Source organism: Etheostoma spectabile, chromosome 19, assembly GCF_008692095.1.
Source record: "Etheostoma spectabile isolate EspeVRDwgs_2016 chromosome 19, UIUC_Espe_1.0, whole genome shotgun sequence".
Lineage (NCBI taxonomy): Eukaryota > Metazoa > Chordata > Actinopteri > Perciformes > Percidae > Etheostoma > Etheostoma spectabile.
The window spans coordinates 9,621,798-9,633,293 of NC_045751.1; the positions used below are offsets into that span (position 1 = coordinate 9,621,798).

At 41.0% G+C, this 11,496-nt stretch overlaps 1 protein-coding gene and 2 non-coding genes across 3 annotated transcripts; all 3 read left to right on the top strand.

Annotated features, from left to right (window-relative positions):
• Window positions 1-649: 649 nt before the first annotated feature.
• On the top strand, window positions 650-9,612 carry rps4x (ribosomal protein S4 X-linked). The gene is made up of 7 exons (XM_032499449.1): window positions 650-725; window positions 1,327-1,404; window positions 1,911-2,091; window positions 5,565-5,662; window positions 7,343-7,514; window positions 7,606-7,763; window positions 9,459-9,612. Exons 1-7 carry the CDS (start codon window positions 723-725, stop codon window positions 9,558-9,560), a joined length of 792 nt encoding a protein of 263 aa, XP_032355340.1. The 5' UTR covers window positions 650-722; the 3' UTR covers window positions 9,561-9,612.
• Window positions 3,402-3,477, top strand: LOC116669560 (small nucleolar RNA SNORD61). Its single transcript, XR_004326814.1, has one exon. It is a non-coding gene; the product is annotated as a small nucleolar RNA SNORD61 (small nucleolar RNA).
• Window positions 7,985-8,054, top strand: LOC116669559 (small nucleolar RNA SNORD61). The gene has a single exon (XR_004326813.1). It is a non-coding gene; the product is annotated as a small nucleolar RNA SNORD61 (small nucleolar RNA).
• Window positions 9,613-11,496: the final 1,884 nt, after the last annotated feature.

Below are 11,496 nucleotides of genomic sequence, written 5' to 3' on the forward strand. Positions count from 1 at the left end.
GAGAGAGAGAGAGAGAGAGAGAGAGAGAGATATGGCATGTGTGCATCAGTTGGTGTTATTTGGCAGAATAAGGCAAAAACCCAGTGGGAGTCATCTCCATGAGTGTAAACAGGACTCTTCCTGCAACATGACTTGTCCTGACCAGGACAGTCTAAAACAGAGAGACAGTAGATGCACCAGAAGCAGCACAGCTAAATGGAACGTATATGTGATATCAAAAATGTTAAGCTTTATCATTCATGTGCAGAAACATGGCCCTATTGTTTATTTCAATGCATTCAGCTCAAATAATCAACTGGACAGTTATTTCTGCATGGTGCATACATTACCTCTATTTATATGTTTTCATAATATATGTATATTTCAAATTTAAAAAATCAAGTTTGAACATCAATGAAGAAATCAGAAACAAGTCTACTGCCAAGTAGGTTTTCACATAGACAGAATTTGCCATGGTTTTGTGGTGTATTACTATTAATACAACTCCCACAAAAGTGTAAAATTTCAAAAACTATATTTTTGAAATTTTAATATGTCAAAATACATTATGTTGATATAGTAGCTATATTAAGATATGTCTTACATAGTATACAGAACACGATCGATAATTATTTGGTATTTATATTGCGACTTTTAGTACTTTTGTCCCTCCCAGTCTGCCGTAATCGGCCTTAACATTCAATACCGGAAGACAGGAGGTCCTTTTCCCCGCAGACTCCAACATGGTGAGCTGTGCTTCTTCACGATTCCTCTTTGACATAATCACTAAACATCACTTTTTACAGCTGTATTACCATAAACGTACATGTCCTATGTTGAAATTCCACATCTTATGGAATGACCGATGTCTAAATTGTAGCCAAAAATATCGATTCATGTTCTTTATTGATGATTTTAAGATCATGTCACCCCGCTTGGGTTTTTATCACCCACAGCTCTTTAGCTTGAATGTGGCTATCGCTGTTAGCTTGCTAAATGGATAGAAAACGGCTCTTCGGTAATGGTAGTGCAGCTTTTTGTACGCGACATAAGGCGTTTTTTTGTACATTTACACAATACTAACGCTATAATGTTAAAGTCAAATTCATAAACGTGAAGTATTTCTGTAGAGGTTAGCACGGCTAGGCCGCAGCCGGTTGTGCTAAGTTCCTGCGGCATGTCAGTAGCAATGCTAACCGGACTGACCCGAGTGTTGTCTCTCTTAAACGGAGTTTCCAAGCATTGTCCACTCCGCTAAAATACATGAGCATGCGTATTGTTTTTTGTTGAACGGCCACCACCGGTTGTTGCTCTGTTGCTTACCCGGTGTTCTCTCCTATTTTCCAGGCAAGAGGACCGAAGAAGCACCTGAAGCGCGTCGCAGCGCCAAAGCACTGGATGCTGGACAAGCTCACTGGAGTTTTCGTAAGTACCATTTCTTACAGCATTTTCCGTTCACATTCATTTTAAATATGTCGTTTGGTTTCATCACTGACAACAGTTATTGTCAAAGCTCTAAATTAGTTTTTCATGTTGTGAGTTTCATGTAAAATGCTCTTTAAAGGATGTAAATGCAGGGCAGACGGGTGTTGCTCACTTTTGGTTTATATTATACACAGATTTTAATATGTACGTACTAAAGTAGTCTTTCTGTAATTCTTTGCTTAAGGCTATTGCTACAAATGTATATATTTTTTTAAATCCATCCACGTTATCACAAAAAACTTAACAGTTGTGAATATCGGTCGTCATCAATTGCACTCTTTCAGGAAGAACGTTACATTGTTACTTCTAATCAAGGATGTCTAGTTTGGACAAAATATTGGATATAAGCTTGTAACAGCTGAGCATTTTGTTGTGAAATTTGAAGTTCTAATTAGAAATGTAATGGACCATGACAACCAAGATAATATGACTTATTATTCTCTCAGGCTCCTCGTCCTTCCACCGGTCCCCACAAGCTGAGGGAGTGCCTGCCCCTCATCATCTTCCTGAGGAACCGTCTCAAGTACGCCCTGACTGGGGATGAGGTGAAGAAGATCTGCATGCAGAGGTTCATCAAGATCGACGGCAAGGTCCGCACCGACATCACCTACCCTGCTGGATTCATGGGTGAGTTGACTTACAGACTTCTTCAGAGCTTTCAGTGCAGCTCCGATCTACTGTAGAATTTGTAAGTGATTAATTACAAAGTCTGCAAAATTGGTCTTTGGTTAGTGTTTTGCTGTGAATATACAAATTTACAGATGGCTCATAGATCGCAGAGCTGTGAATTGTTGTTGGATGTAGGGCTGCACAATTAATCAAATTTTAATCACGATTTGGACTTCCCACGATCAAATTTGCGTGATTGAGCGATTATTTTTTATAAAGCGTCATTTCATAGAACGCTCTGGGTTTTTTGCAAAGCCCATCTCCCGCTCCGTAAAGCCGTCTGCTCATGAGCCAGTCAGAGTAGTTTACTGCACCGCGCAGCTAAGTTTCTAGATGTAGACAGTCCTAGAGGACAGAGTAGCGTGAGGAAATCTCAACAGATAGCAGTCGGTTATACGTCAGTCTCAAGGTTTACCAGTTTGCCAGTAAACGCAACACTTTGTCCCATTTGTTTTTCAGACAACAGCACCAGTGCTAGTTGGTGCTATATCGTCTGTTAGCTGTTAGCTCCTCTAGGACGCACCGGTGCTAATGTCCTCGCATCCGCGGCAATGCTGTTTATATGGATATGGTTTAATTTTGCGTTACATGACCCATTTCATCTGTAAAGCCGTGCCTGTGTGGGATCTTTCTACGCTCTCTCGTCCTGCTCTTTCTCGTCTTACTCTCCGCGCCCCGCCACACAGCGGCCGCCGGTTCACACTACTGACATTTGTCTACAGTTTTAATTTTTTATTAACACCGCTGTATATTGTTAAGTATGAGGGGGCAAAGCTGTATTTGTACCAGTGTTTCCGCGGGTAACTGCTATCGCGGCCGCCACGGCGAAGAACAGAGAAGAAGTTATTGAATGCAACTAACTTCAGTTGGTAGAGTAACAGCGTGAGACGGAGCTGCTGGACCAGGACCAGAGATGTGACTCATGGCCAGAATATAATAGTTCATAAAAATGCAGCGCTGTAATGATAAAGACGTTTCATACACACGACGTGTGTATCCGCCGTTCGACCCGTGCTGGACCTGTTCATAATGAGTCAGCCGTCTCTCTGTGAGTAGCGTCCATCACACTCCCTCTCGCAGTTATAAATAGCCTATGTGACAATAAAATTTGTTTTGGTTAAAATCAACAAATAATCGTGAGAATAATCGCGATCAAAATTTTGATCAAAATAATCGTGATTATCATTTTGGCCATAATCGTGCAGCCCTAGTTGGATGTGTACCTTTTTTTTTATTTATTTTTTTTGAAACTTCTTCAGGCACAAGGAGCAGTGATGACTATTTGGTTTTGATCAGCAATGAGCTGAAACTACACAACCAATTCCTCTAAGAAGTTCTGAGCTCCAATTACAGCAATGTTGTCAGATCATGTTTGAGGCGAGTTAATGTGTTGCTTCATTGCTCAGAGTGAGTGTTTCAGATTAGATGGCTTCTTATTTGGTGGAGAATATTTAAGCTTTATTTGCTCTCGCTTAGTCTTTGTCATCAGATTTTCTTCTGAGGAAAGTGTCCCCTCAGTTTAATTTGTCAATTTTTGATCATGGGAGATATCAGATGTTTGTCTGAAAGGTCAAGTTTTCTCATATTGGTCACTTTGGATTTGTTATAAATTTTGTCAATGTAAAAACTGTCAACATTAGACAAGGCTGAGATGACTTGCAGTCATTCATTAGTGTAGAAGGGGCGGCTGTGGCTCAGTGGTAGAGCGGTTGCCTGCCAATCGGAAGGTTGGTGGTTCGATCCTCGCCCCTGCAGTCATTGTCGAAGTGTCCTTGGGCAAGACACTGAACCCCGAGTTGCCCCCGGTGCTGCGCATCGGAGTGTGTATGTGTGTGAATGTTTATCTGATGAGCAGGTGGCACCTTGTACGGCAGCCCCTGCCACAGTGTATGAATGTGTGTGAATGGTGAATAGATGTAAAAAGCGCTTTGAGCAGTTGTTAAGACTGGAAAAGCGCTATATAAATACAGCACAGCACATTTAGATGAGGTGAGTTATGGGGGTGGCTAAGTCTGTTGGATTTATTGATGGTTTGTGGCCATTTGCAAGTGGAATAGTAATTATTGCACACACTTTGCCAAAGCCACTGAACAGAAGAGGCAATGTGAGCTTGTCCCTCTTTACTATATTCAAAGTTGAGAGGCTGGGACCAAAAAAACACATGGATGGCTTTGTTCTTAATTGGACTGCATAATTTAGGATTTGTTGACCTATTGCTTACACTAAGTTACACATGGATTTTCTGCTTTACCATCCACTTAACTTGTGTAAATGTTTGAATACTGGCACACTGGTCTGTCCAGCTCTTTTCATTTAATTGACATTGCATCTTGAAGACTTTCAATATTGTCAATAGCTTATTTTCAATTGTAGTATAAAAATAGTTGTATTACTATTTTCAACCATTTTTTTCGAAAGATGGCAGCAATAAGTATCAACTTCAACAGACTGTTCTTTAAAAATCATTAACTCTTCCACAGAAGAATAGGATTTGTAGGATGCTCACTGTCACGACGCTTTCAGACCTGTCACCCACCTTGACACTAGCCAACTGCCTCCATATGGAGGTGTGGTGTTTTAATTTCCAAATCCAAGGGAAGCCCTCACAGCACGATGGCTACTAATTTATATACGCACTAAACCCTCACTGTGGGCCAAAAGCAGAGGAGGAATAAGTTGTAGAAATTCTGTTGGAATAAAATTGATGGCTGCTCTTTGTAAATGCATCTTGGAGTTAATATGAATTATGCCTACTTATTCTAATTAACTAAATTTACTATTTCAGGTAACTTAAATTAACACTGTAATTTTGGATAGTGTATCCACGTTGTCATACTTGGGCTTTCAGTGGTTTATGGAACTAGAACCAAAAAGGACACTGGTAGTTTAAAATGTGTTCACATATCCCTGCACATTTAATTGGTGTCTTTAAAGGTCTGAACCCTTCTACATGTTCTGTTCAAGTCAGTGTGACTCTTAAAATGTAAGGTGGTGCTTTTAGTTTCCTCTGGTCTGAGATGGTAAATGGTCCTTGTTCTTCTTGTGTGATGTTTTTTTGCAAGAAAGTAAATTGGTAGCCTGAAGAATAAATTATTGGTGTGGACTGAAAGTTGCCCAAAAAGGCTTGAAGTAGTGTACTTTGCATATTGTTCCGACTGTGTAGGTTGGAATAAATAGAGCGAGTGTGGCTAGTTTTTATGGTTTAAATTGACTAGACATGATGGGAGTTAAGTGTTGTGTCGTAATGAAGGGATGGCAAAAACCTTGCAAACATGAGCTCTTAAATTTGATCAAACCTACCTGGTGGAAAAGGCATGTGACAGACCATTAGGAGTAAAGATGTGGTCTCAGATTTAAAGTGAAACTATTTCCAGTGCTTTAATTGGCATTAACATTTGACTGTTTTTCTTCTTTTTTTTCTCTTTCTCAAGATGTGATTAGCATCGAGAAGACCGGCGAGCACTTCCGTCTGATCTACGATGTGAAGGGACGTTTTACCGTCCACCGCATCACGGCTGAGGAGGCCAAGGTAAGAAATGGAAAAGGGGATTTGAGAATTGGCTCTTCTTTGATGCTATTTAACAGAGTTGTAACAGTCAAGTAGCACCATTTTAAAAACAAGAAATCACAGAAGACCAGAAACAAAGGGTAAGAGGTTGAGCAGTGGAGAGGTTAAACGCTTTGTCTCTGAAATCTTATTTTCTCAAGAATGTGGCCAAAAAAAGTGACTGTTTAAAATATTATCAGTAAAAATGGGTTCTCGTTACATGATTTTATTATACTAGCTGAGTTTTATTATGGCGGTTTTCCACTGCGTGGTATCTACTCGACTCGCCTCGGCTCTACTCGCTTTTTTTGGTTTTCCATTACGAAAAAAAGTCCCTGGGACCTGCTACCAAGTACTTTTTTTAGTACTACCTCAGTCGAGGTTCCAAGCGAGCCGAGGCGATACCAAAAGGTGACGTGGTTACCTGCAGACTGCTGGTTGGTCGGAGAGAATCGTCACTTATGACTACGTTTTTAGCAAACAAGAGTGCGGAGTGTGTTTCCAGAACCAACGGGACATTTAAAACAAATCTAGCCCGACACCGACAGATTATCCACTCTCTGCACTAATCTCACTTTTCAACTGTTCGGGCTACTAGCGGCTTCATGTCGTTTCCAATATTGCACACTGTTACTTTAAAAAAACAAGACAATATATATATAACAAAAGTTTTTATTTAGCTTTTCAAGTAGCGCATCAAACCCTCCCAAACTTCCCGGTCTTCTTTCTCTGCACCCTGTGACAGTGTCCCTGTCGGCTCTGCTGGCCCAGATGCATCCCAGTCGTTGTCATAAGACTGTCCGTGACTCTCATACAGATTATACGAAGTCCAGTAGATCAGAACCAGAGATCTCACCGGTCGGACATCGCCCACCAGACGGTCTGCGGCGGCGATTTTGCAAAGCGTGAATGCTCTGAAACACAAACGGTACACAGCAAACATGTTAGTGTGTAATCGTGGTTGCTAAAGTTCATGTACTTTATATAGCGTATAGTAAATACTGACTGCGACGCTGAACACATGCAAATGTTAGCTAACGTTACCAGGAAACGTAACTTACCCTTTTGTGTCGGCGAACAACCGTCATGTCGACGTCTGAACTCCGTCAGAATTCCCAAACTCCTGTTTTTTTTAGCGGTGATTTTTGTTGCTTCCTTTAGCTTCTTTTGAAGCAAAACATTTCTTCTGGCCGCGGCGAGTAGCCGACGTGCTGTTGTGAGTCGCGCGGAAAATTACGTCATCACGCGTTGCTATAGTGACCAGCCACGCTGAGGCGCTACTCAATCTGCAATGGAAAACGAACAGATAATGGGCCAAGCCGAGGCGAGCCGAGGCAAGCTGTTACCAGCAGTGGAAAAACGCCATTAGTGGGCCGGTTCTATGCTGAGTAATGGGTGTAATTGGCATGTGGAATAGCTTTTGACAATCTGGTGTTTCAAACTAGCTTAATCTGAAAAACTCTGGTTAAGATCCTCTACTGTGAGAAGAATTACAACATAGATTGGCGAGGCAGAGTTGTTGACTGCGGAAAAATGTCTTGTGTAGTGGATGTTTTCCACAGGCTAAGGCCGTAGTAGAGTAGAATATTTGCGTTCTTAGTCATGCAGTCTAACTGTTCCTTTGTACTTTTTTTTTGTACCCACCTCCTCTTCCTCCTGCAGTACAAGCTGTGCAAGGTGAAGAAGATCATGATTGGCACCAAGGGAATTCCCCACCTGGTTACCCATGATGCCCGCACCATCCGCTACCCTGACCCCCTGATCAAGGTCAACGACACCATCCGCATCGACCTGGACTCCGGCAAGATCACAGATTTCATCAAGTTTGATACTGGTAGGTTCTTTTCCCAAATAAAGAGCCAGCACTTATGTACTTTTGACGGCGAAAGATTCTGAAATGATTTCTGGCCTTCTGCTTCCTCCAGGTAACCTGTGCATGGTGACTGGCGGTGCTAACTTGGGGCGTATTGGTGTGATCACCAACAGGGAGCGTCACCCTGGCTCTTTTGACGTGGTGCACGTCAAGGATAGCACAGGCAACAACTTCGCCACCAGGCTCTCCAACATCTTCATCGTTGGCAAGGTGAGACAGTTTTCTGACCAGTCGCGGTCCAATTTTATGGTCTTTCATCATAAACCAGTCCCTGAAGAACCGTCAAATTTAAGCGCTTAAACAGTACACATGCGTTTAGGTATGCTTACAGAAGAGGTGTCGGGATGGAAATTAAAGTTTCATCATACCCACAAAAGCTCTATCGGCTTGTTTTATTTTGTCAGTTGAGACAGAAATTGGATGACTTTGGAGCAATGATGTTTTTTGGTTTTGAGCAGCAATGAAAATACACTACCAATTCCTCTAAGAAGTTCTGAGCTCCTTGACTAGAACGTCTTCATCAGAAGGTCATCTTTTTAAACACTTTTTTTTAACCAGACTGACTTTTCCTACAACAAAAAGTCAAAATCTGAGACTAAGTTGTTTGAGCTACCTTTACTTGCCTAATTTATAATAAATACCAACTAACCATGCTGTGAAAAAAGTAGTTTGCAGTAGAAACTGCAAAATAAGACCACCAAAAAAAGGTGGAAATGCTTATTGGGTCTGACGGATGCACCACAAAGCAGGTGCTCCAGGAAGGCAACAAGTGTCTAGAAGAGAATGAATAGAGACAAAATACAGCTCAAGTACAAAAATTTAAAAAAGTTTTTTATTACGAATATAATTATAAACGAGACCAATGTGGGTTGACTACAGAGGGTCAACATACTTCAGCGATAACGATACAAATATTTGGCTAATAAAAATTCAATATGCAGATATATTTACAAAAAACAATCCAGAAATGCGTAACAAAATTTAACAGATTTCCTTAACATTGTATTTGAGTTCTCACTAAAATTATTTGATATTTTATTTAGAACAGAGGAACATCAAAATATATTAAAATTCTATTAAATAAAATGTATAAAAATACAAACTTAAGATATAAAAAATAAAGTCCTTTGAACAAAAACACAATAACAAATCGGTGTTGCCAACAGGGACATTGTAGAGCGGCCTCTGGTGGACAAATAATATATAACGGCAACGCTCAGAACATGGTTGACTGTTTAATTTTTATTAAATATTCATTTATCAGAATCATTTTTGTCATTAATGATTCTGAAGAACAAATATAAAAAAATGCAGATACTAATGTTTAACAAAACCAATAACCCAATACCATCGGCCCGCCGGGCTCTAGTGTTGACAAACACAAAATGCGCAGTTTGCAGCTCAGTGTGATGCCTCTTCCATTTCCCAAAATGTGTTAAGTTGGAGTTAAGCACATTGTTGATACTTCACAGTATAGTGTGTCCTGAATGTGCTACATTACCGCTGCATTTAAGTTCCTGTCATTAGCAAAGTCAGCAGAATAGCGTTTTTATAATTCACAGATAGACGAAGTAGATATTCAGTGACATATGGTTTAGACACTTATGAATGTGCTCTGTCCCGTCAAATCAAACCCATTTAATGATTACGAGGACCTGCCTGTGGACTGTTGGTAGTAAAACGTTGCTCACTTCTCTCTGCTGCCTGACATTTATTTGGCCGCTGATGGGACCAGAGCTGTCAGCAGCACAGTCCTTTCTGCTGCTGACATTCAGTTTCCCACACATGGACTAATTTGTGGCGGTGCACCACACAATTAACATCAGCCGCCACCCATTGCGTTTTCATTTTTTACAATACAAATAACCATTTTCTCCATCCCATGCCCCCCCTCCCCTCCTTCAGGGCAACAAGCCATGGGTGTCCCTGCCCAGAGGAAAGGGAATCCGTCTGACCATCGCCGAGGAGCGAGACAAGAGGCTGGCCGCCAAGCAGGGCAGCAGCTAAACAAAGACGGCCCGGCCCATGGTTTTCAAATAAACTGTTATTTACAAAACAATTGTTTTATGGTTGGTTTCTTTTTAAGATTTCTTTTTTTTGGGGGGGGGGGGGGGGGGGGGCCTTTCCCTTATTTGATAGTGACACTGGTTAGACCAGAAAAGTGGGAGAGGGAATGGCAAAGAGCCACAGGTCTGACTCGATCATGGGCCGCTGCAGCTGACTCGGCCTACATAGCGTGCACGCTATGACAGGGTGAGCTAGACGTCGCCCCAACTGCCTTTTTTTTTTTTTTTTTTTTTTTAACTAATCATTGGAAATTGACCCGGCTCCTGCAAGTTGTAATGCGTTAGACCCTTTTATTACTTTAGTAACTTAAAATATAGCTGTTTGGTAAGGTGAGCCAGTTTCACAATATTGACTAAGCTTACCAGGACACTTAAGAATAGAGCCATCATGTTAACACCTGTGCTTTTCTGCTTTGGCTGAGCCTGGCACCTTGTAGGGTGCGCGGCTCTTGAATATTTTTTTGACCAAATTCATTTAAGGAACAAATTTGAGAAGTCAACGGTTGAATTTGTATGCCAGTTTTTGGATTGTATTTGCATACATCCTCTAACACAATATTTCAGTCACCTGGAGGGAATATTCATATTTGGCACTTTGTTAATAATGACAGAATTTCACACAATTTCTAAATAGGATAAAATGATAAAGTAGTTGCATTTTATATCCTGAAGGTGGACTTCGCTGTGACAATGTTCTGGAAAAACAAAGTGATCCAAAGCTTACTAAGTACCATTGGTGGAATGTAACCAAGTATGTTTACTTTAGTACACATTTGAGGTACTTTTAGTGTTTCATGCTACTTTCTACTTCTATTCTACCTCATTTTAGAGGGAAATATTTGTTTACTCCACTATATTCATCCGACAGCCTTTACATAAATGAAACTACCTGACAATACAAGCCTACTATGACCGCTGAAATGACACAGTTGAGTAAACATTTGATTTCCAGCTTCTAAGATGAGGATTTTTCTGCATTACGTGTAACAAGTACATTTAGAAATTGATACTAAAGTTACATTTTCTGTGCAGGACTCGTCTCTTAAGTAAAGCCAAGGATCTGAATGGCCTACGTCTTCCACCACTGGTAAATTGTATGGTGGTCACTGCAGGACTGCTAAAGCAAAAGATACATTTTTGCAGGTCTAAAACTCTAAGTCTGAGACTGAGAGATCATGTATGAAATTGCAATACCCAAAGTTATGAAAAATCTTCACATCAGGGTTCATGATTATTTTACAGTTACATCACTGAAAATACAGTGCATACGGAAAGTATTCTCAGCGCTTCACTTTTTCCACATTTTGGTACAGCTTTATTCCAAAATGGATTCAATTCATTTTCCCCTCTATTCTACAAGCAATACCCCATAATGACAAGATGAAAAGTTATTTTTAAATGTTTATTAAAAATAAAAATATGTACTTAAGTATTCACAGCCTTTGCTCAAGACTTTGATGTGGCATATTTGGCAGCAGCCTCAAGTCTTTTGGAATATGAAGCCTCAAGCTTGGCACACCTGTCATTGGCCAGTTTTGCCCATTCTTCTTTACAGAACTTCTCGAGTTCCACCAGGTTGGAGGGGGAGCGTCAGTGCACAGCCATGTTCAGGTCCCTCCAGAGATGTTCAATGGGATTCAAGTCTGGGCTCTGGCAGGGCCGCTCTAGGTCACTCACATAGCTGTCCTGAAGCCACAACTTGGATATCTTGGCTGTGTGCTTAGGACCAAGTGTCCTATTGAAAGTCTGAGGTCTGGAGCAGGTTCTCTTCCAGGATGTCTCTGTACATTGCTGCATTCATCTTACCCTCAATCCTGACTAGTCTCCCAGGTCCTGAACAACATCCCCACAGTACGATGCTACCCCCACCATGCTTC